This window comes from Muscardinus avellanarius (genome assembly GCF_963383645.1).
Source record: "Muscardinus avellanarius genome assembly, chromosome: 8".
NCBI classification, from domain to species: Eukaryota; Metazoa; Chordata; class Mammalia; order Rodentia; family Gliridae; genus Muscardinus; species Muscardinus avellanarius.
In genome coordinates, this window is record NC_137794.1 from 87475364 (window position 1) to 87501067 (window position 25704).

Consider the following 25704-nt stretch of genomic DNA (forward strand, 5'->3'; position numbering starts at 1 on the left):
AAGCCTGTAAGTTTAAATATACTAGTGTTATATAACCCAATGTACAGACTTTCTTTATACAATACATACAATTATCAGGAATGCAAAAAAAAAACATAAATAATGCCCATTTTACAGGTGACATTTTAAACAATGAAAACACCAACGGCTTTGACCGACAACTGGGGCATTGGTCCATAAAAACCCTTTCTAAAAATAGAAATATTTGTAGCAGCAATGCTTTCTTTTAAGCATCTGGATGCAAGTCATTGCAAGACCATTTCAATAAATTTTAGTTAAGTATATCTTACAAAAAAGCCAGTCTACACATAAATTTATCTTCCAAATATGGAAGAAACAAACAATGTCCCACATTGTAGTGTCCTGCAAGTGTCACATTGATGCTTATAACAAAATCCATCTGTGATCAGGCATACCGCATTCATACCATTGTGCACAGAGTAAATCCACAAGGAAAAATAAAGAACTGAAACACTCTGCGATAGGAAAAGCTTTGGAGCTAACACGATCTCATCAAGAAAGGCACATTTCAGAATAGTTATCACAGCCCAGACAGATCTGCGGAAGAACCCTCTCGGACCAGCGTCATCCTTCTAACAGGAAGACTGCATCTGTCGAAGGCAGCGCTCGGACGCTCATTTCAGAGATAGCACCACATTGGGAGGAAGAAGAGAAATGAAAACCTCACAAGCTCACTGAGAGGAGGATGTGCTCTTCGAAAAGCTTCCAGCAAACAGTGTGCAAAAGGATCGCCAAGCTTCCAGAGATGTGCAAATTCTCTTTTAAGATGTCCTGTCAGCTGGCAGCTCTGCCAAAAGGCTAACTAAAACACTTAAAAACACACATAAAATCCTTCGTAACCACCCCTAAGACTGTTCAGAGGAAAGAGTCCATGGGAGGTGCATAGGAGAAGCCGAGGAAGGCCTCGGCTGCTTCCTTGACGCTGGCGGTGATGAGGATGCTGTCGGGGGACCTGCCGATGGAGCTGGGGACAGGCTCTTCAGTAAACTCGGGGTCGAAATGCCGCAGGTCGCTGGGCCCGCTCTAATACAGGGAGGGGAAAAAAAGTGTCAAAAACACACCTGGGGTACTGAGCAGAGAAACCTTTAGGGTCCAAACACTGAAGCTCAACTCTTTTTAAGATGCTATAGGAACCCCCCCACCCCGCAATAACATTCACTTTTTGTCTCTTGGTACTTTCATTCACAAATGTGTTTGTAAAATGTCGGAAAATGTAGTCTGTTAGGATAAAAATTCTACACTTTCCTGGAAAAAAAAAATGGGGTCTAAGGCTATATTTGCCAATTTACTTTTTTTTTTAAAGTTTGACTGTACATATATGCCTCTACCATCTTATACCGCATTAAGATGTATGACTACAATGAACCAACAATAATTTTTAAAAAGGGTCTGATTGTGCTGTCCAGGCTATACTCAAAGTCCTAGGCTCAAGCAATCTTCCTGCCTTTCTTCCGGAATAGCTGGCACTACACACACACCTGGTTCCAATTACTTCTTGAAATCCCCCACTCAACAATTCTAACTTAAAAGAGATGCCCTTTGGCTGTCATTACCCATGTAAGAGGCAGATACTCACCACATTTGGGTTAAAAGGAGGCGTAATCTTCTTATTGATGAGATCATCCCAGTTAATTAGGGAGAAGAAGACATGATTTTTAATCTCCATCTGTTGGGAAGAAACCAAGATAGAGGCAGGTGAGATTGGATAAAGGCAGTGAGGCCCAGCGTACCCGCCAGAGGACCAGAAGAGGAAAGCGCTACTCACAAAGTCATCCTTGGCCCCAAGTCTCTTGGTCCTGTCCTTCTGCAAGAGGCCCTCCAGGAGGTGTCTCGCAGAATTTGTGATATTTGGTTTCAACTGGAGAGGTTTGTTCAGAATGTTGTCGTACATCTCAGCTGTGTTTCGGCTATAAAAAGGAGGCTGAAAAAAGGGTGAAGTTTTTAATTGCAAGTTTTGGATAGCTTCTATTACTCCCCCCACATTATACACACAAGGAGTTAAACTGCAATGTATTCTCAAGGATTTGAGGCAGTCATATATGTTTGTATAATATGCCTTTTATCAGCTTTTAGTAAGCTTAGAGAAAGGGCAAGCCGCAGTGGCCAAGCCTCCATTTTGGCAGTCTCTACCACGGAAGACCACGTTCTAGATAGAAAGTATCCTGGAAGCAAGGCCAGCGTCCCATGGGTTCCCGCTGCCACTCACCAAGCCATACAGCATCTCGTACAAGACGGCTCCCAGGCACCACCAGTCCACCGTCCTGTCGTAAGGCTGCTTATGGAGCACCTCGGGTGCCAGATACTGAAAGACACACAGGAAAATAGGGTTGAGAACCTGCAAATCAGGCAATCCCAAGACCAAGCAAAGAATGCAAAGAGGCTGAAAGACCAGAGTCAACCTGGAGCATATATTTCTTTCGATTATTTCCTAACAACATCTCTATTCTTTTTGAGGGCGACCAGACCCCTATGTTTGCTAAAATTTAGGAAGCAAATGGGCACCTGCAGCTATCTTTTCTGGGCTCTAGAGACCTTTTATGACATGGGCATTAATACAAATAGCTGGTTTTAGACAAAGTAATACAAGGATTTGGAATTTATCATGTTGCATCCAACAGTAAGTGCATTTTACTTGCACTGAGTTGTACTAAGAAAGCTCTTAAGAGTTTCCTCTTGGTAGTCGGAATCATTGCTGCACATCTCGTCCTGGAGGGAGGGGCAGCTTACCTCGGGCGTGCCACAGAAAGTTGATGTCGTGCCATTGGGTTCAATGTTCTCCTTGCAGAGTCCAAAGTCAGTCAGGACAATGTGTCCCTGTGAGTCCAACAAAATATTCTCTGGTTTTAAGTCTCTGTAAAAAGATGAAAGTGGCAGCATAGGTTAATTTCACTTCATAAGACATCTTTTGTAAAGATAATTGCTAAGGATATTAGAAGAATTTTAAATCCACCATAGTTATACAGTAAATACAAAAGGGAGTCCTTGTTCTGCTAATCTATTCTGGATTAGGCACAATCCTAAATTGGCCGGTTCCCTAGTGGCGGAGAGTCAAGACCGCTCACATGCTGGGGAACCAGGTTTTAAGTAACCATGTTGCACATGAGCAGTTATTTTAAGGCTCCATCAAAGGCTAGGGCTCCATCCCCTTCCTACCCAGCTGTAGGAGCTCTGACTTACCTATAAACAATGTTCAGAGAGTGCAGGTAACCCAAGGCACTGGCTATTTCAGCAGCGTAGAAGCGAGCCCGTGGTTCTAGGAAGCAGCGCTCCCTCTGGAGATGGTAGAATAACTACAAGAGATAAAACAAAGTTAGTCTGGGCTGCCAAGGTGTTTACTTACTCTTGACATATAGCTAAGAACAACTGCAGGAAGTGGCCCTCAACAGTCCACTAACTATCGGATACCCAGGAGATTAAAGGAAACGCTAATTTTGGTAACCTCCGCCCCCAGTATCTTTGAAAACTCTGGAACCTAAACCAAGCAGGCTTCCCAGAGACCCCAAGGGCTGGCATCTGTTCCCCTCTGGCGTACCTCTCCGCCATTAATGTAGTCTAGGACAAAGTAGAGTTTGTCGGCAGTCTGGAAAGAGAAGTGGAGGCCCACCAGGAAAGGGTGTTTCACATTCTTCAGGAGAACATTCCTCTCTGACATAATGTGTTTCTCCTAGGAAAAGGACAATTACGATTCAGTGGCAAATTTCAACCTGTGTCAACATCCCAAGGTAAAGATTTCTTTGCTAAGTGCCTACCGCTAACCCCAGCCAAGAAGGTGCATCTCATACCTCCTTCTTTTTCAGGATTGCTTTCTTCTGTAAAACTTTGACTGCATAAAATACTTCTTCTGCCTTGTGCCTTGCCAGAAGAACCTAAAATTTCGATTAAAAAAACCATTATTGGATCCTCATCCAGGGAGAATGTAAAATGAAAGCATCAAAAAGTATAGTAAGAAGTCTTTGGATTTGAAAGTACCTTTCCGAAACTGCCTTTCCCAATTACTTTCAAGAAGTGAAAATCAGACGGTTTAGCATGAGGATTGGATGATGGACCGAGGTTGATTTGCTGAGAAGGACTCGGCTAGAAAAGAAGACATTCTCTTTTAAGGTCATTACTTCAAAGGAAGTCATGTATAATAAAGTGCAGGCAATATAAAAGATGCTGCCGCTACACCTGACCCAGAAAAGCCACCCAAACACCTACAAAGAGAGTGACTTTTCACTCATAAATGCCATTGTTTCACGTGTGCATGGAAATGGCACACCATCATGGTTTTTATAAACAGATGAAAAGCCTTATGAAATACGACTTTAAAAATATCCCACTGACTCAAAGCTTACTTATGTCTCTTGTTATGTTGTGAATTGATGAGCAATGCTAACTGCTAGAAATGCCATTTTAGTCCGAATGTAGAAATCCTGATTCATTTACAGTTTTCCTCCACAGATGCATCACAAATAGAGTAAGTACTTACCGGAGGAGAAGGGTTGGCATTCATAAGCTCAGGCTCCTGAGGCTGGGAGATTTTCAAAATAGATTGGACTTCAGGGCTGCAGGAAATAATGGCACAAGTTAGGAATTCCAAAATATCCACTAGGGGGCACACTGACATAAACAGTGAATTCCTGACTCAAAGGTTCCAGGAGAATTCGTTATCTATAAAACTGGAAACATGCAAGTACATTGCTTAAAGAAAATAATATTTGAACAAAATGATAATTCGGTTAAATTTAAAAATCATTAAGGTTGTACATGGAGAGAGGACGTGAATTAGGTTATTTCTTATTTCCATGGCAACCTCAATCCACTTTTCTTTTTGGTACTGGGGACTGAATCCAGAGTCGTTCTACTTCCAAGCTACACCCTGTGCCCCATTTTATTTTTATTTTTTAACAGAGTCTCGTCAAGTTACTTAAAGTGTCGCTAAATTGCTGAGGGTGGCCTCAAACCTGCAATCCTCCTGTCTCAGCCTCCCAAGCACAGGGATTACAGGCAAGTTGCCACCATGCCCAGCTCAATCCAGATTAATTTTAATGTTTAAAATGTTTCAAATAAGTTAGAAATTAAGGAGAAGCGAGACTTCCACCCTGAGGGAAGGCTCCTGCTTCCTGACAAAGTCTTGGGGCTATACCATTTGTCTCCAATTCCCCTGAACTTACTGTTTGCATGCATAGGAGTTATTGGCAATCTTCTGAATAAAGTCGTTCAGACCCATCCTTCGCTGTTTCATGAAAGCTGTGAATTAAAGAGAAGAAAGAGACGTTTAAGCCGGCTTCGTAACTTCGGATGCCAGGACACTAATCCGATCCCGGACCTTCCAAACGTTTCCAGCCTGCGGATCCTAAGGGAGAAGTCGTCTTTTTCTTGCACTCACCGATGAGAATCGCTACCATCCCCCTCATTCTGGAGTAGGTGAGGGTGCCTTTAGCAGCCTCGGTTTTGACCGTCATCGTCAAAAAGCGGACACAAGGAGAGACTACCCTTGGGAGACCGGCTCAGCCAACACCGCGCTCTCCCGGCGGGGTCGGCTTTATAAGAATCGCCGATGGAGGCGGGGCCTGAAGGCCGGGGAGGGAGCGGCGCGAGGCCCCGCCCACCCCCACCCCTGCGGCCACACGATTCGTTGGCGGGAGGATGGGCGGGGCTCGGTGCGCAGCCGAGCGCGGGCGGGCGGGGGCGCGGGGCTCGGGACCGTGCTGGGAGGCGGGCGCGGGCCGCGGTCGGCCTCCCTCGGGCCCCAGCCGGGGAGGTGGCCGCGCGGGCGGAGGGGACCCCGGGCAGGGCTGGGGAGCCCGGGGTACTTTTCCATTTCCCTCACTCATTGCCTTGGGGGAGGAAACTAGAGTCCCCGGAGGCGCTTTCCGCCCAGAGCGCGCGTGGGACGCGCTCGCCCCTCCGTGCGGCCCCCCATCGGCTGCACCCCGGGCCCCGGAGCCCGCCTGCGCCCGCACGCTCCTCGAGCTCCCCGGCCCGCGGCGCCCCCGCCCGGGGCACCTCTCGGGCGCAGGCGGGGCTGCGCGGGAAGAGCGGGGCACGCGGTCCCCCGCCTCCATCCCCGCCTCGACCCGCGCCGAGCCCCGCCGAGGGCCCCTGGCGGCGGGCGGCTTACCCAGTCCGTTCAGCAGGAACGACTCGCTCCTTTTCTGCACCTCGGCCCTCTTTTTGTGGCGGGGCCGGAGCAGCGACTCGAGCCGGGCCCGGGTCAGCGCGCCCTGCATCTCCCCCATGGGCGGCGGCGGCCGGCCGGCGAGAGGGACCCGCGAGCACTGACGTTTCCTTGAAGGAGCCGCCGTGACTCAGGCCGGGCAAGATTTCCTGCCCGGAGTCCCAAAACAAACAAATGGCCCTTGTGCACGGCCGAGTCGCTTCCGAAAACGCCTTTTTTGTGCTTTTGGCCAAAACCGAGCAAGGCTGAAAAAAATCCCAGAACTTGGAAGAGGAGGAAGGAAGGAAAAAGAAAGAGGGAAGGGGGGGGGGAGGTCAGGAATGTGCAGGGGAGGGGGCGGAAATAAGTCTCTGCACTAAAGAGGAAAAAAAGTACAATCTGCATTTCACTTTTTTTCTAAAGTAATCTCCGGGAACATTCTGTCCGTTCCGCATGTAAATTTTTTTTCTTTGCATTTTTAATCCCCGCCACGCCGAGAACACGTGAGGAGGTGCAAGTTAGTGGAGCGGTGGCTTCTGGGGGGGGGGGCGACCTGGGGTGACCCTGGCATCTTGGATTCCGGTCTCCTTTCTGGGGGCCCGATCCTCTCCCGCTCTCCCACTCGAAAACTGCGCAGGGTCACACGCATCGCCTAAAAATCCCGGTTCGTCCCTACCCCGCCTCGGGTTTATCTTGGGGCTGGCCCAGGAGTCTTCTTAGTTTTGCCACATCGCGTTTTCTCACTAGCTCCCAAATTGTGACTCGTTAACCTCAGAAAGATTAGCCGGGAGCCTCCGACTTCAGAAAGCCGAGAAGGGGGGCCCGCTGGAGGCGGCGGCCCCGGGCCGGGCTGGGAAGCGAGGCGGGTGCCTTGCGGTAGCCCGGCCGCAGGGTGAAGCCGGGAGCCTGCGTCTGGCCGCCGGGGACGCGCGCCAGCGCTGGCCGGACAGCCGCCGGCACCGCGACTGGCCGGGACGGGAGACGGCTGGAGTTACCGCCAGTCTCAGGGCTGGTACCTGGCGCACGCTGGTGCCTTCTGCGGCCGCTGCCGGGCCGTGGCCCCTTGCTGCCAAGGGCCCTGCCATTTTAACACTCCCAAATACCAGCTGTCAAACCCGGAATAGCCTGCCAAGCGCATTTCCCTAGGTCTGGGGCACCGCCACCTCATCTGCCCCAGTATGACCTCAAGTCTGAACTGCTTTTTGGTTTTTGATCAGTTGCCTTGCCACAGCCAGAAACTGGGAGAAGAGGACTCACATCCTCTCCTGCAGACTGGCTGGCAATTTTTGCTCAGCACTCAAAAATAAATAAACAAACCAAAATTAAAAAAAAAAAAATCAAGGCTCAAACAAAAGAAAACACCGTTGCTTGAAATTTAGCTTCCAACTTAATGCTAAATGTAGGCAATTCCAAATCATAGTAGCTGGCCCAGAACTGCTTTCTGGTGCATGGATTCGTCCTAGCATGTGACTCTTTTATTGCCAGGACCCCCATAGTCCACATCACCTTTCAACTGGCCTCGCTCAGTGGGGCCCAGCCCCCCCACCTGGCTGGTACTTACCTCTCTTGCAAGCAAAGTTTGCTCAGATTGCCCATATACCAACCTGCACAAAGTTTTTTTTTTTTTTTGCTTATTTGCTTCAAAACATTAAGAAACCTTCCACCATAGACCCTCTTCTACATAACACCCCCACCCCCTGCCAAGTAACCCTGAATTATCTCTGATTTAGCCAACCCACCCAAATTATAGTCCTCAAAGCACAAACCTTTCCAAGGGGACTTAAGAGCCTCCTCTTTCATTCTTTGGATGGTTCAGGATATGAAGGTTGGGGATTACTCTCTGGCCGCTGGAGGGAGAGCGGGCTATGGCTGGAGTAGCCTGAGGGCCAGGTGTCTGTGGTAAGACTGCGAGCTTAGGTCGAGGGTGCACCAGCCAGGCGGCTGTCCCAGTTAGGAACCCCACTTTATGTGAAGGGAATTTACATACAGGAAGGGAGCAAGCTGCAAAGTTCAACACTGGGCCATTTATCACCCCCCCCCTTCCCTGTTGCGACATCATCCAGAAAATTACAGTCATCAGAGTCCTGGGTTTATTACATCCTCAGCAAGACACACCAGAAATGTAACTTAAATGATTATCATCACAAATCAGTCCAGAAAAAATTCAAAACACATGCCCAGGGTTCATTTTCTCAAGGAAGCTCTGAGGCAGGCATCCCAGGATGGAGGTGGAATTCCAGCTAGAGGGCTACAAGGGGAACAGAGAAGAGGCACAGCCATGTATTTGTGGTTGGGACGGAAAAGAACGGGTCGGATGGGCTCCTCCCTCCCCCTGCCTCCATGCCCAACGCTTGGAGACGGACGGTCTGCTAAACTTGTCATTTAACGGAGAGAATCAAGTTGTTGAGACTGGCTTTTCTTCCAACCGGATACCTGATGGGTGGAGCAGGCGCCCCCTGTTCTGTCCCAGCAACCTACTAAGACTTCCGAACAGGAAGGCGACACACGGCAGCGGGGGAGGGGCCCGGGGGCACCGTGCGTGAGCGCCGGCCACCAGCGCACGGGCTTTTGGTCGCCCCGTGGCCGCTGTGCAGACGCTTGGTCTGTTCTTCCTTCCTGTCGCCAGCCTCTTTCTTAAGTCTAGATAGTCCTCCCGCGGGGAGGGATCTGGCCCCTTCCCGCTTCCTCTCCGCTGGCAAAGCGGACGGAGTTGCCTCTCCAACCTCCGCTGATAAACGCGACCTAGAGGGCGATCGAGTTCTCCTGGAGAGCCTCTGCAGACCGCACAGGATTCCCCCCACCTCTCTCCTGAGATTTCATCAGTCCCAGAGAATTTCTCCACAGCCCCTTGTGCAATCACAGAAAAGATAGATGGCCTGATAGGAGATAGGCTAATTACCTCCCCACTCCCCAAGCCAATAGCCTCACGTTTATGCCTCGGTACAGAGAAAACAGCAATCAGAACTCTCCAATGGAACCGATGCACCAAGATGCAAGCTTTGCACTGAGAAAAAAAAAAAAAAAGTTTGTCATTTCCCCTTGGCCTCCCTTTCTAGAAGGGATGGGTATAGAAAATTGGCGTTTTAATACTAATTGTACCTAGCCTGTATTTCTCCTTAACGATGGACTCTAAAAGCTTTAATGAAATAGGACTTTTTCCACTTATTCAAGGCTCAGAAAATACTATTTGTCAATGCATGCATTTGGAGAAATTTTAAAATATATTCTATAAGGACTTAGAATATATTTTCCACTCTTCCACTGCTGTGTGTGTGTGTGTGTGTGTGTGTGTGTGTGTGTGTGTGTGTGTGTGGGGGAGGGTACTGGGGATTGAACCCAGGGCATTCGACCTCTCATCTACACTGCCTGCCCTATTTTATATTTTAGTTGGAATCAGGGTCCTGGTAGGTTGCTTGGAGTTTTGCTAAATTACTGAGGCTGGTCTCAAAGCCTGCAATCCTCCTGTCTTGGCCCTGCCATGTACTGGGACTCCAGGATTGCACCACCATGCCCAGCTCTGTGTTAGTCTCGATTACCTAAATATACCATCTTCCACTGATAAACACGGCACTAGCATTGTTTTGCATTGCTGAAAGTAGCATAAATTTTAGAACAATCCTGCTCACAGTTTAGGTTTCCATTTTTTTTTCGTCGTTCGATGCTATAGAAACCTTTCCCTGGAGCATCCTCATAGAACTGGCATAGAAATTCCAGCAAATATAATTATTACTCTAGAGAGCAGTTGAATGGAGGCTGTCACTAAGTACATCTCTTTCTTTACAGCATTCATCGGACAGAAAATGATGATGACAAATGAGTTTATTCATGACAGCTATTAAGGACAAGTTACCAGCAATAGTAGTTACTTAAATGTCTGTTTATAGAACATGGGTTCTATAGTGATTATACCTTCCATGTTCATAATTGTCAAAATTGACATGCATGAAGAAGAATGTGATACCAATAACATAATGAAGAGCAGGCTCTCTCAAGAGAACTGAAAGCATGTTATCCAAAATAATAGTGTTTGGATTTATTAAAAGCCACAAAACAATGTGCTTTATTTATTGCAGGGCTTATTTTCTTCTCCCCGAGACAAGGTGATATGACACCAATGTTCTATACCCATCCCTTCTAGAAAGGGAGGCCAAGGGGAAGCTGATGAAATGCTAGGGGCATGGTTCTGTCTGCAGTAAATTTTTTTTAATGTAAATCAGGGGAGCCAGTAGAGAAAGCCAGGAGCCAGTGGACAGTCCTGACACAGAGGAAGGTGTATCTAGATAGCAACAAACCAGGATCTCAGTCTTAAACCAGTGTTCAGAAGGCTGCCAGGGTCTGCTTTAGCATAATGCAGTGAACAACAACTTAAAAAAAGACTAGCCCATTAGCTAGAATGAAAGAAATGGTACTAATTCCACAGCTCTGTTGTTGGTTCTCAGGACTTACTTGGAATATTATGTCCTGGAACTTACTATATGCTTATGAAAAATGATACAGTGACTTGAATAGAAGAGGAAGTTGGGAAAATCTTAAAAGCAAAATTCAGTACTATCTGTGACTTCTTTTTTTATTTTTTCTCCCAGTTTTAGAGATGGAACCTGGGTGTATTCTACCACCAAGTAACATCCTCAGCCCTTTTTATTTTTTTATTTTGAGACAGTCTCACTAGGTTACAAAGGCCAGCCTCAAACTTACAATCCTCCTGCCTCAGCCTTCCCAGTCCCTAGGATCACAGGTATGCACCACAACTTCTGACCTGTTTGTTACTTTCTAAACTCAAGAGGACTATGACCTTATTGAAAGACATACATATTATCAACAGAACTTTTAAGAGACCATTTATAAAAGAAATTACTTTGTATTATGAAGCCAGGCTTGGTGGCAGCACACTTGTAATCCCTGTACTTGGGAGGCTGAGATAGGAGGATCGCAGGTTTGCGACCAGCCTCAGCTACTTAGTAAGGCCCTCCGCAACTTAGTGAGACCCTGAATAAAAATTAGGCCTGGAGGTGTAGCTTGGAGGTAGAATGCCTTTGGATTCAATCCCAGCACTATAAAAGAAATTACTTTGTCATGATAAAATGTCAAACACTGTGGCCTGGAGCAGGTGAAAGCATTGGGGTGAGCCTCCCCCCCCCCACAATTCTCTCTGGCTCACTGTGCCACTATCCTAGGTTCGGGATAAACCCCTGTGCACTCACCCCCCCTACAGGCCCCACAACCCAGCCTTGAAGACTCCGCAATGCAGGGCTTGCAATTTCTTTGCAGGCTTTATAAATCCTTAAGACATACATGTTAAAGTTGGAACCAGCCAGGCACAGTATTTGGAAGGCTAAGACGGAAGGTTCACAAGTTCAAGGCCAGCCTCATCAATTTAGGAAGACCATCAGTAACTTAGTCAAACCCTGTTACAAAAATCAAAACAAAAAGGGCTAGGAGATGTAAAGTGCCCCTGGGTTCAATCCCCAGTGCCAAAACAAACAAAAAAAATGGTGTCTATATTATTATGCACATTACATATATCACAACTACAAGCAGAACACCTCACACAACTCAAAGAGCCTCAAAACAATCAATGCAGTACCAATGTGCGCGGTGATTAAAGCAACCACACAGCAAGGGCCACTTAATCTACTGGGCCCAAGATATCCTACAGGACAGGAATTCCAGGAGGAAGGCCTGAAAGATTAGCCACTTTGTTCTTGGACTTTCCCCTTTGCCATTGCCCCTACCCTCAACAAGGTTCCCACATGGGCCCCATCAAAGAACTAACTAAATGCCATGATAACTGAATAAACTCTCATGGACCAAGTGTTTGAAGTAACAGCTGCAGTTTAGGGTTAAAAGAAGCAGAGAATAAGCAAAAAGCTAACTTTAAGACATTTTTAATTGTTCTTGGTGGAACGGAAAACAATAGAGCACCACTACGGGTCTAGGAGAGGGCAGTCAGAGAAGGTCAGAGAAGGCCGGCCCTGCGCCTAAGGACCTAAGACGCTTTTCTAGGTCATCCGGCTTATCTTCCAAGAAAGAAGAGGAGCAGGCGCCAACTGACCCTGGCCTGTTATTTTTAATCTTTCAGATCTCTGTGGAGCATGTCTTTTGTGACAGCCACTGCTGAGCCCTGGGTTTAGCAGGGACACCCATGATGGGAGGCATTTTTTGGTACTAGAGATTAAACCCAGGAGTATTCTACCTCCAAGCTACACCCCCAGTTCCTTCTATTTTTCATTTTGAAACAGGGTATTGCTAACTTGATGAGGGTCTCACTAAGTTGTCAAGTCTGGCCTCGAACCTGAGATCCTCCTGTCTCCTGTGTCAGCCTTCCAAGTTCTGGGATAACAGGCATGTGTCAGTGCACCCACCTTGGTCTATATTTTGTTAAATCAAATGGTGCTTTCTTCCCCCAAAGCAATGGTAAGCGTGCTGATATTGCTATTTTTTTTTCCCTAAGGCCCCAACTTTGCCTCAATATTGTTTAAATAAAACCACAGGCATGTCTGACTTTTTTTTTTTTTTTTTTTTTTTGCAGGTCTGGGGATGGAACCCAGGCAGGGGCATTTGACCTCCAAGCTACACCCCCTGCCCTATTTTTTATTCTTTATTTTGAAACAAGGTCTCACTAAATTGCAAAGGACCACACTAAGTAGCTGAGGCTGTCCGTGAACCGCGATCCTCCGGTCTCAGCCTCCCGAATGTTGGGATTACAAGCGTGCGCCACCACGCCTGGCTTGCCTGACTCTTAAAAATACCTATTTTTGGGTGTATTCATTTCGAGTCACTTCCCCCCCCCCCGCCATGCCATTTTGGCATGGGGCTGTATTTCTATCTCTTGTATTTCTATGTTTCTAATAAACTTCTTTAAATCTTCAAAAAAAATCTATTTTTTTTTTCCAAGTGAGAAATGAGCTGGAAGTTCTACAGCTCAGAAGATCACACAATTCAGCTGGGCGTGGTGGCGCACGCTTGTAATCCCTGCGCTTGGAAGGCTGAGATAGGAGGATCGCACAGGTTCGAAGTCAACCTCAGCTACTTAGGCTCTCAGCAACTTAGTGAGACCCTGTTTCCAAATAAAATAGAAAATAGGTCTGGGAGTACAGCCTGGAGGTAGAAAGCCTCTGGGTTCCACCCCCAGTACCATGCTCCCCCCCAAAAAAAAAAATCTCACAATTCATTGCTATTTAGGCTGGGAGCTGGGGGGGGGGTGTGCAAACAGAACTTCTGGAGGCCCAGAATTGCCTTACGTGGCTTCAACTAATTATGTATGTATGCAGTACTGAGGATGGAACCCAGGGGCATTCTACCTTCGAGCTACACCCCCAGCCTGATTTTTTATTCTTTTATTTTGAAATAGGGTCCCACTGAGGGCCTCACTAAGTAGCTGAGGCTTTCTGAAAAACCTCAATCCTCCTGTCTCAGCCTACCAAATCTGGGATTACAAGCGTGTGCCACCACACCCGGCTCAATTAATCCTTTATTTATTTATTTATTTATTTATTTATTTATTTATTGCAGGTCTGGGGATGGAACCCAGGGGCATTCTACCTTTGAGCTACACCCCCTGCCCTACTTTTTATTCTTTATTTTGAAAGCAGGTCTCAGTGAGTTGCAGAGGGCCTTACTAAGTAGCTGAGGCTGTCCACGAACTGCGATCCTCTGGTCTCAGCCTCTCGAATGCTAGGATTACAAGCGTGCATCACCACACCCAGCTCAATTAATCTTTTAGATCAAATGTCCCATGCCTACCGACCCACCTCCTTGTCCGACCCACCTCCTTGTCCGGCAGTGCAGCTTTGGGTGGGAATTTTGTCCTCTTAGCTGTACACACCTCTGGCTCTGCTTTGGCCTGGAGAACCAGACGGCATAATTCTTGTTTTTTACCCACCTAACATTTCTCAGGCAGCTCCCTGCCTGCCTCTCCAACTTTCTCCTGCTCTCCTCTTTCTGTCCAGGCTGAGACTCTTCATGAATTTTGTTCCTTTCACAGCAATTTTTTTTTTTTTTGGTAGCACTAGAAACTGACCCTAGGGAAATTCTACACCTCAAGCCCTTTTTATTTTTATTTTTTTGTTTTAAAATGGGGTCTCAGCTGGGCATGGTGGTGCATGTTTGTAATCTGAGCATTTGGGAGGCTGAGTCAGGAGGACTGCGATTTGCTGACGGCCTCAGCTACTTAGTGAGGCCCTTTGGAACTCAGTGAGATCCTGTTTCAAAATAAAGAATAAAAAAACATAGGGGTGCGGGTGTATCTCAGGTAGAATGCCCCTGGGTTTCATCCCCAGTACTTAAAAAAAAAAAAAGAAGGGGGGGGTCTTGCTAGGTTGCTGAGGCTGATCTTGAACCTGTGATCCTCCAGACTCAGCCTCCTAAGTACTGAGAGTACAGGGGTGCAGCACCATGCTTGCCTTATTTTTTATTTTAAAACAGGTTCTCATAAAGTTGATGAGGGCCTCAACAAGTTGCTGAGACCTCAGCCTCCCAAGTACTAGGATTACAAGTGTGCGACACCATACCTAGCTTCCATCCCTTTTTAAATATATTTTAAAAATTATAATTACGTTATGTACATTACAATTTAGAAAGTAAATTTACATAGAGATGTCAAAACGGCATACAACAATAACAAGCACATTAGACATAGCTAGATTACTTTCAGAAAATAACAGAAAAAGTGTCAAAAACAGGTTTTTTTAGGGCATGATATTACTGAATCCAAGATCTTAGTCTCCATATAAGCCAATTATGTTTTCCTGACACAGAAATCTTTTCTGATTTTCAGACTGCTTTCTGATCATTTGACTCACAGAGAGATTAGGTAAAGGCTTGTGGCTCAATAATTGCAGAACATTGCTATTTTTAAAAATAACCCAACTTTATATGATGTCTGTATTGCCTACCTTAGCCCTGACATTCATGTATCCTTGTGTTTGAGGGATGGTTCATACCATAATATAAAATGCTTTTTTTGTTTTTGTTTTAAAGTTCAAAGTCAAGCCAGGCATGGTGGCACAGGCCTATAATCCCAGTGTTGGGGAGATTAAGAGGATCACAAGATGCAGGACAGTTTCAGCAACATAGCTAGCAAGACTCTGTAACCTAAGGAGACCCTGTTACCAAAAAAACAAAACAAAACAAAAAAACATAAAAAGCTCTAGGGGTGTAGCCCAGAGATAGAATGCCTCTGGGTTCAATCCCCAATACCAATGAAATACAATAAAGTCTAAAGCCATTGTATACATGGAAATTTGAGTTTTTATTTGAACAACACTGCCAGCCTCAATCCACCTCACTCACAGAAATCACGAACTGGCTGTTGGTATCCAAAGCACATCAAGGAAGATGAACCTCCCTAATGCATTCTAGATAGCTATCTACTGTGGCCTTGTTTAATTTTTCATGGAAATCACCTTTATTCCAAACGCTGTCTCCACCAGTTTCAGATACCATCAATTGCTCTTTCTTAGGCTAGGTTCAAACATTCACATTAAAGTTTTCAAAGAAAAAAACTCTTCTGCAGGTTTTAAAGCCAGGTGCTGTCCTGGCACTCAGGACCTAGCACTGAGCAGAAATAAACGTGCTCCTCTCTGTAACTTCCACAGTCAAACCCATCTATCACACCAGTTAACATTAACTGAGTGATTACACTAAGCGGCAGACACTGTAGTTAGTATTCTTTAAGTGTCTTTTTCTACATATATCTAAACTGGGGATTGAACCCAGGGGTATTCCACCTCTGAGCTACACCTCCAGCTCTATTTTATTTTTTATTTTATTTTTCTATTTTATTTACAGGGTGTCACTAAGTTGCTGAGGACCTTGATACATCCTGAGACTGGCCTTGAACCTCTGATCTTCCTATCACAGCCTCCCAAGTACTGGGACTGCAGACGTGTGCCGCCATGTCCTGCAAAGCACTGCTTTTAACCAGTAAAATGTATATATATAGTCCTTGAGTTATGGCAGGGTTATATCCTAGTAAACCTATCAGAAGTTAAAAATATCATAAATTGAAAGCACAAGCTGGCAGGATGGCTCATGCCTGTAATCTCAGTACTTTAGGAGGCTAAGACAGGAGGATTATAGGTTAAAAGCTAGCCTGAGTAATTTAAGAAAACCATCAGCAATTCAGCAAAAAATAAAAGGTCTTGGAATGTAGATTACATGTTGATTGCCCCTGGGTTCAATTCCCAGTAGCCCCCTTCCCCCTCCTCCCCCCAAAAAAGAAAGAAAAGGAGGGAGGGAGGAAGACTTAAGTAGGGCATCATGGCACACACCTTTCATCCCAGCAACTCTGGAGACTGAGGCAGGAGAATCCCAAGGTCGAGGCCAGCTTGGAAAATTTAGTGAGACTCTGTCTCAAATAGGAAATAAAAAAAAAAGGGAGCTGGGCATTGTGGCACATGCCTATAATCCTAGTACTTGGGAGGCTGAGACAGGAAGATCTCGGGTTCCAGGCCAGTCTCAGCAACTTAGTGAGACCCTGTTTCAACATAAAAAATTAAATAGGACTGGAGTGTGTTTCAGAGGTAGAACCACCGACGAGGCAGGGAGCTGGGGACGTAGCTTAGGAGTAAAGCACTTTGGGGTTTGGTGCTTTACTACTGTCAAAAAATGAAAACAAACAAGCAACAACAACAACAAACTTCCCAAACCCAAAACACATTTAATACCCTCAACTTACAGAACATCATAGTTTAGCCTAACCTGTCTTAAACACGCTTAAAGCACTTTTGTTAGCCTGAAGTTCGGCATCACAAATGTATCATACTGCATATCACTAGCCCAGAAAAAGATCGAAATTCAAAATTCCAAGTACAGATTTTTGTGGAATGTACCCTTAAGAGTTCCACTCTACCCCTTGAAAAGGAAATTGGAGGAGTTTCCAGGAAATTTGGCCTTTCAGCTCAGTCTCACCACTTGGGAATCACTTTCACCCATTGTAAAGTCAAAACATCATTTGATCAGACCACTGTAAACCAGGACAGTCTGTCTGTACCGCGCGTCCTCTCTGTTCTAAAGGACAGCCCTTTGCACATTTGTAGACAGCTACTGTTATCGTAACCTGCGTTCACGCTATTTTATTCACGTTCTATCAGTGTCTGTCCAATTCATCTTAGTTCTTAAGAGTGAAAACTTGCTTTTTTTCTCCATAGAGACTAGCAGGGAGCTGGGCCCAAAGAGATAATGTATCAAATTCCTGTATTTATCTTAATTTCCTCCCTTTCCCAGATGCCTCCCACAACTCGCAAGTTGGCTTCTCATTATTCTTACTGCCCTGTATTCCCCTGCACACGTAGGTCCCTAGTCAAGCATTTTTCTTCAGGAGTTATCTCCTACCTTTCTGAAGCGCAGAGAAGAGAACTGGAGAGGCTTCCAACAAATCTGACTTCGCAGCCTGTCTTCAACATTTAAGCATTTTAGATTTGGGCAAAGTACTTAACTTCAAGTATCCTCAGGGTTAACACCCATTTTGCTAATCTCCCCGAGGTGATTGCAAAGATCAGATGAGATTAGGTTTTGGGAGAACAATTTGAAAACCCAAGTCGGTTATGTAATTTAATACCCACAAGGACAGTGCAACCTAGCAATGCATACAAAATTCCCTCTCAGAACCAAATTTTTACTCAGTGGAAAGAGCTGATGGTCATGCATTTCTTCAGGCTTCAGAGAGCTAACTTGCCCATTGAGGTCCACTCCAAAGACTCTATCTAGCCCACCCACAGCTGATTTCCCCCTAAATCCATTTGCATTATCTGTTAGCTGTCAATTCACACTTTAATGAAATGAAGGAGCTTCAAGTCAAAAATGAGTTTGTAGGGCCCTTCCCCGCCCTAAAGTCTGATTCTATTCTCACCTCAGAGCTTGGAGTTTATTCTCCTCCCCATTCATCTCACCCTCCCATCCTTAATCCCTGCTCTCCTCCACCATGCCTCCCTCTGAGACATTTCATTCTCCAGATGGCCTGTTTTCCTTGGTCTTAATTGGCTTCTTTTCCTCACTACATAGTGTTGTTGTTGTTGTTATTGGTCTGGGGATGGAACCCAGGGGCATTCGACCTCCGAGCTACACCCCCTGCCCAATTTTTCATTTTTTATTTTGAAACGGTCTTACTGAGTTGCCCAGGGCCTCACTAAATAGCTGAGGCTGTCCGTGAACCGTGATCCTCAGGTCTCAGCCTCCCAAATGCTGGGATTACAAGTGTGCGCCACCATGCCCAGCTCTACATACAGTCTTAAGGTTGTAAAATATTTTTCTTCAACTGTTAAAAACTATAATTTAACCAAATAAAATACTCTTGTTACTAATGGCAAGAATGCAAAAATCTTTTTTCTGTATTTATTTTTCCTACAATATTTTTATCTTATAGATTGTTAAATCAATTTGGTGTGAGGGGACACACACACATATATATATATATATATATATATATATATATATATATATATATATATATTTTTTTTTTTTTTTTTTTTTTTTTTTCTGTACTGAAGATTGGGTCCAGGGGCAATCTAACTCTGAGCCTCACCCAGACCTATTTTTTATTCTTTATTTTGAAACAAAGTCTCACTAAGTTGTGGAATGCCTCACTAAGGAGCTGAGGCTGGCTATGAACCTATGATCCTCATGGCTCCGCCTTCCAAGAAATGGGATTACAAACCCTGCTTGATCTTAATATCTGGATCCTCCCTGAGAAACTACAACCTAACTTATGTAAATGAACTGAAAATCAAATTTAGGGGTACTGTTTCTATATGCTTTTTTCGTTAACAGGTAGCTAAGGGTCAGCCAATTATGGGCTGCCACACTTCAGACACTCAAAGACCGTCAATTGATCAGATTATGCCCAAATCAGAAGAACTGGATGGTAAACAATCAAATTATTCCCTGTAAGCCGGGCCTAGTGGCTCACACTTGTAATCCCGGCATTAGGGAGGCTGAGACTGGAGGATCACCGTTTGTGGATAGCCTCAGCTACTTAGTGAGGCCCTCTGTACTCAGTGAGACCTTGTTTCAAAATAAATAATAAAAAATAGGGCTGGGGATATAGTTCAGAGGTAGAATGCCCCTGGGTTCCATCCCTAGTACCGCAAAAAAAAAAAAAAAAAAAAAAAAAAAAAATATATATATATATATATATATATATATATATATATATATTCTCCTGTAACTCAGTTTCATTTTCTGTCCACAAATAGTCTCTCACCAGCAGGCACAGCACAGTCTGTAGTCCCAGCTACTTTGGAGGCTGAGACAGGGTGATGGCAAATTTGAAGCCAGCCTGAACACTTTAGAGAGACCCTATCTCAAGATAAAAATTATAAAAGGGCCATGGCTATAGTTCAATGGTCAAGTCCTGCCTAGCACATGCAAAGTCCCTGAGCTCAAACCTCAGGACTGCAAACAAAAAGGAAAGAGAATAGTAATTTTGGTATAGCAAAGAAATTTTTGAGCTCCACAAAGGCACAAATAGATTTTGTTCCATTTGTAAAGCTTCAGAAGGATAAATCCTCAATTTCCATAATCTGAGAGAGAGAGTTGGGGAGGCCTTTTCAATGTTGAGCTAAACTGAGTCACACTTGTATACATTTGGCAGGACGGTCGTGAGGATTGGATTTGATGAACTTTTCGCTAAGCCTAACTCAGATACTAGATGAGCATGACTCTAAGTATCTTTCCACAGAGGAAGTGAGAAGTGACATTTCACTACTCACGAGGATGAATAACCCAGCCTTCGCTTTGGAACCCTCTAAATCACTGTAGACGGTTAAAGTCATGCAAAACCAAGTGTTTTCCTGCTTTACAAATCCTGGCTTATGAATTCCATATTTGCTGCTAGCTTCCACTACAGATGCAAGAAAATAGAGTTCTTATGCTTCTGTCTGAGGCAGCCAAGACTAAAATAGAGGAAAGCGGGGAAAAAACACGAAAGAGAATTGTTGAGATTCAGAAACAACCTTGTAAGCAGAGAAGAGCCTGGTTTGCTCCAAAGAACCTAAAATTTGAGCTTACACATGCAGTGTTGAAAAATATCCCCTACCACCCTCACCTGGTTGATTAGAACTCCACAGTCTTCAAGATGGAACTAGAGAAGAAGAAGAGGAAGAAGAAGAAGAAGAAGAAGAAGAAGAAGAAGAAGAAGAAGAAGAAGAAGAAGAAGAAGAAGAAGAAGAAGAAGAAGAAGAAGAAAGAAAGAAAGAAAGAAAGAAAGAAAGAAAGAAAGAAAGAAAGAAAGAAAGAAAGAAAGAAAAAGGAGCAAGATAGGCAGTGTTTAATGTTATCTTCAGTTTGCTTTTAAGGCTAACATCTATCTGTTCTCAGGAAGCTTATCAATCTTGGGTCTAGGGCCTCAGTTAAAGGAATACAATAAATGACGAGCTTCATGGTCTAGTAAAGTATAAAACAGTTAAGACAAAATAAAATGTCTTCTTTTAGCCCTGGTCAATCCTGTATGCATGTCATCCTATGTGAATGATATAAATCTTTCTCCAGGCAGGAGCTCCCATACACTGAGCGCTAATCATGTTACACAGTTCTAAGTAACTGCCCTGCATTACCTTTGTAACTCTCACAAAACTCGATGGCCTACTATTGCCTTACCACTTCGGCAGGTGAAAGAACTGGAAGAGGAGAAGTCCTTCCACTGGCTCACTGTGCTGGCCATGGCCGACTGTGCACTATTGGCAGTGTCCTGGTCCACTGGGCCAGGCCTCCCGGCCAGCTAACTCCAATGTGATTTCCACTGATGGAAAGAAATGTGGTCCAGGAAAATGAGAAGGATGATGGCTTCTATTCTAAGATTGAGGCAATGGATACAAAGTTCCATTTTGAAGTCTGAGTTTGAGAAAGAGGGGATCTAAGAAAATGGGATAGTTTTTTTTTTTTTTTTTGGTGGTACTGGGGTTCCTGGAAGCCTTTCTACCTCCAGGCTATGCTCCCAGACCTATTTTTATATATTTTTTTTATTTGGAAACAGGGTCTCTTTAAGCCAGCACGGCTGGCTTCGAACCTGTGCGATCCTCCTGTCTCTGCCTCCCAAGCATGGGGATTACAAGCGTGAGCCACCACGCCTGGTTACTTCTTCTTCTTTTTTTTTTTTTTTTTTTTTTTTTAAATTTGTACTTATGGTACTGGGAATTGAGCCCAGGGGCATTCTACCTTTGAGCTAGACCCCTGGCCTATCTTATTTTTTAATTTTGAAACAGTATCATACTAAGTTGCTGAAGGCCTAGCTAAGTTGCTGAGGCTGGCCTGGATCTTCCAGTCTCAGCCTCCCAAATTCTATGATTACCAGAACTGTGTACCACCACATCAGGAGGATCTTTGCAGTTCTGAGAGATTAAGCCTTTAATACGATTTTCAACATGAACCTCCCTCTACCTTAATTTTGAGATAACTAATTGAATTCATTTTCCCAATACATGTTTGCACGTGAAAGGACTCTATTAAGAACTAAATATCCTCTGGGCATGGTGGCTCAGGCCTCTAATCACAGAAATTCAGGAGGCTGAGGCTGGAGGATCTCAAGTTCTAGAGCAGCCCAGGCAACTCCGTGAGAACAAAATAAAAAAGGCTAGGGGTATAGCTTGGTTGTAAAGTACCCTGGGTTTGATCCTAGTGGCACACACATACAAAAACAAAGCACATAGACAAAACACTAAGATGAATTAAAAAAAAAAACTGAATGTCTGAGAAATTATTTTAGGGAGTAGTAAGAAATAGCTAAGAAGTTGTTTGTTTTTTTCCCCGATACCAGGAATAGAACCCAGGGGCATTCTACCTCTGAGCTACACCCCCGGCCCTATTTTTTAATTCTTTATTTTGAAACATGGTCTCATTGAGTTACAATACCGGGAATAGAACCCAGGGGCATTCTACCTCTGAGCTACACCCCCGGCCCTATTTTTTAATTCTTTATTTTGAAACATGGTCTCATTGAGTTACAAAGGGCCTCACTAAATACCTGAGGCTGACTGCGAACCGTGATCCTCCTGTCCCACCCTCTCAAATGCTAGGATTACAAGCATGCGCCACCACGTCCAGCAGAAGTTGATGATTTTAACTTGATGTGGTACATTTTTTTCTCACCTTTCTCTGCACAATGGTGTCACGTTTTTGTTTGTAGTTGGCATAGGACAACCTGAAGTCTGAAAGGGGTCTTTCATTTGATAGTGTAAAGGTTATGATTGGGAGTCTGGCATGGTGGCTCATGCTTATAATCCTAGTACTTGGGAGGCTGAGACAGGAGGGTCTAGTTTTGCGGACAGCCTCAGCTACTTAGTGAAGCCCTCCAAAACAAAAATAATTTTTAAAAAGTGTGTGTGTGGGGGGAGGGGCTGGAATGACCCTGGGTTCAATCTCCAGAACAAAAAAAAAAAAAAAAAAATTCAACACATTAAACACAAAAGTAGTCTGAAAAACAGTTGATAGTAGGATTGATTTCATGACTGAGTATCCGGAAGAAACTCAAATTGAAGTCTCTTAGGAAATCAGTCTTTACATAGGATCTTTATAGTTAATGAGGCAGTGGTATTGAAGATTTAGGTCCAAGGCAAATTTCAGGTCCCTCTGCTCTTGTTCCCGTCTCTCTCAAAGCTTAGCTGCACGTCTACGTCCACTGTGGGCATCTTGTGAATTTTCACGTGATTCTCCACCATTTACAAGATGACTGAGATGATCACTGTTTTTGTACTTATGACCAAAGTAAATGAGGTGAGTGTACTTAAAAGATTGTTATGTATACACAGGTATTTTACAAAATGATTTATCTGTAATATCAAGAGGCAAAATTTACCACAAAGATACCAGTCAAAATGCATCAGATGGAAAACTTCTGTGTGAGCAGATAATTTTTACCATTTATTTCGTTTCGCATTCTCTTTCTCTCTCTTCCTCCCTCCCTCTCTCTTTTTAGATAATGCCATATTTTAGCAGACAAAACATTTATTTTGTAGTTATAAATATGAGATCCTTGTGCTTTTTAAGAAAAGAATGTAGAAATTCTTTTCTTCACTTTAAAAAAAATTATGTAGAGAATTCCTCCCTCTACTTATATTAATTCAATGATCTAATTTTGTGTATTCTCTGAAATACTGAAATACTTCTGTAGTCCATATGTTTCAAAGCTATGAATCATTTCATTTCTACATTTGGTACAGAAACTATTACTGTTTCTAAATAAATATAAATATACCACTTTATAGTGATCATAAATTCCCAGAAATTTAAGCCAAATCTAAAATGCCATAAATTATTAGAAAATATGAATAAATAATCCAAAATTCTGGAATTATAAGGGAACATTCTATTTTCCCTTGTGAAAAAAATTTGCACAATTATGATTCTTATTCCTTAATTTTTGCTAGAAAAAAAATCTAGCTGGGCTTAAAGGCGCAGGTTTGTAATCCCAACATTTGGGAAGCTGAGGCAGGAGAATCTCAGTTCCTGGACAGCTTCAGCTACCTAGTTAGGCTCTTTACAACTCGGTGAGACCCTGTTTCCATACAAAGAATAAAAAAATAGGACTGAGGGTGTAGCTGGAGGTAGAATGCCCCTGGGTTCCATTCCCAGTGCCACCAAGAAAGAAAGAAAGAAAGAAAGAAAGAAAGAAAGAAAGAAAGAAAGAAAGAAAGAAAGGAAGGAAGAAATCTAGCCATCTTGAAACCCCCAACATTACTTTGTGAAAAGAAAACTTCAAGTAAAAATGCAGAGAGAACATCAAGGAGTTACTTTTTCCTCTCTGACAAAACTAGTTCCCAGCTAAAATCCTGGCCTTGGAAAGAAACCTTATTGTTAAACTGCTTCATTATCCATGTCTCTAATAACAGTGCTTAGAGAAAAGACATTTCAAAAGCGTGGAGAGACTCATCCTACCTTGAAATTCGAATTTAAGAGGGTATTACAGGTCACTACAGGACCAGCAGTTGAAAACATTTTTTAAAGGTGTACAAAAACAACTCGGGTTTCAAAGCTTAAAAGCAAAGGTAGCAGAACAGAGCCTAAACTTGTGTGGCCTGTTTGCTCACTGTCCGCTCAAATCCTGGGAACCTATGAGAAACTCTGAGCTCAAAGAACAAAAGCATGGGTGGGTGGGAAGTTAATTTTTTTCCTTTCTCTATTTTCCTTCTTTTTTTTTTTGCCTATGGTGCACATATGCCACTTTTAGATTATAATGTTGGGAGGGGGGAAAAAGGCTTTTTACAAATGAGTTTGTTTCTCTAACTGTGTGCTGATGTCTGCATAATGAGCGCAACACTCTTGTCCTCTGGTGCTCACACAAAAAGACACTGAATGTGGAAATCTAGGCAATCCTGCCAGATTCCAGGGAACACTCATTCTCAGTCATTTCTTAGTTCTTAGCAAAATAATATCTTTATTAGTTTTTACTTCTCTCAAGCAATGTGGACTGATTTCCCTTACTATCCAATTGCATTTAAACTAAACATCAAGGGAGTGGGTTAAATAAATATAATAATCTCTGATGGTGGCTGGCTTTGAATGAAAATATTCCAATCACTGGAAATATTTTCCATAGGAAATGACAGAACCCTTTCATTAAAATTATTTCAGGAATTTAAAAAAGTTACACTAATGAAATTCATTAAGTGACAATAACTACAGCATTACCCATGCAAAGGCACATAAATTTGTGGATTGCAGAAAAATGGCCACAGGCCAGGTATGATGGTGTAATTCCAGTACTTGGGAGGTAGGCACAGGAAGATTTCAGAATTGAGGACAGCCTCAGCAACAAAGTGGGAGTCTTGGCAACCTAGTGAGAAGTCATTCCAAACAAAACAACAACAAAAAGGGCTGGGGGGTAGCTTGGAGGTAGAGCACCCCTGGGTTCAATCTCCAGTACTACAAAAGGAAAGTAAATGGATAGAAAAGATATGCTATATGTAGACAAGGCATAAAAAGACTGAATTGGCTATATCAATATCATGAAACAATAAAGGAATTTCCTAATGGTAACATGATCACTCATCAGGAATTCATAACAAGCATAAAGATATATGTGCCTCATAATAAAGCATCAAAACAGATGAAACAAAATTGATTAAACCCAGAGCAAGCGTGGTGATGCACCTTTGTAATCTCAGTACTTGGGAAGCTGAGACAGGAGGATTGCAGGTTCACAGCCAGCCTCAGCTACTACGTAGTGAGGCCCTTTGCAACTTAGTGAGACTCTGTTTTAAACAAAACAAAGAATAAAAAGTAGGGCTGGAGGTATAGCTTGGACATAGAATGTCCCTGGGTTCAATCTCCAGTCTGCTACAAAAAAATAAAAATTAAATTAAAAAGGCATTGAGAAATTCTACCTCTGCAGTAGAAACTTTAATACTCTTGACTCAGTAATTGGTTGAACAACTAGGCAGAAAGGTAAAATTGCTCTGGACATGGATCTCAGTCCATGAGTAAGTTGTCAGAGTTCCCATTAGATGAACCACAACAGAACAAGCACTATGTTTTTGTAACCCCGTGGATGACTTGAAAGTCATTCAAAGAGTTTTAAGAGCGGGTAGATCTGAAGTATTTCTATTATTTCT

General features: G+C 43.8%; 1 protein-coding gene across 5 annotated transcripts in view; it reads right to left on the reverse strand.

Moving 5' to 3' along the window:
• Positions 1-867: 867 nt before the first annotated feature.
• SGK1 (serum/glucocorticoid regulated kinase 1) overlaps positions 868-25704 on the reverse strand; it is a gene marked incomplete at its 5' end in the record, with an annotated part of 132769 nt that continues 107932 nt past the window's right edge. Inside the window, 12 exons of one of the 5 annotated variants that reach the window (XM_080700294.1) lie at positions 868-1044; positions 1598-1687; positions 1787-1942; positions 2228-2323; positions 2749-2872; positions 3199-3311; positions 3554-3685; positions 3804-3887; positions 3991-4095; positions 4490-4565; positions 5175-5250; positions 7927-7992. In XM_080700294.1, coding sequence (XP_080556420.1) covers positions 877-1044; positions 1598-1687; positions 1787-1942; positions 2228-2323; positions 2749-2872; positions 3199-3311; positions 3554-3685; positions 3804-3887; positions 3991-4095; positions 4490-4565; positions 5175-5250; positions 7927-7960 — 1254 coding nt within the window. In that variant the 3' untranslated portion in view covers positions 868-876. Of the gene's footprint in view, positions 1045-1597; positions 1688-1786; positions 1943-2227; positions 2324-2748; positions 2873-3198; positions 3312-3553; positions 3686-3803; positions 3888-3990; positions 4096-4489; positions 4566-5174; positions 5251-5389; positions 5466-6124; positions 6243-7926; positions 7993-25704 lie in introns of those variants that run through there. The other 4 variants (XM_080700291.1, XM_080700292.1, XM_080700290.1 and 1 more) reach the window with 4 other exon arrangements.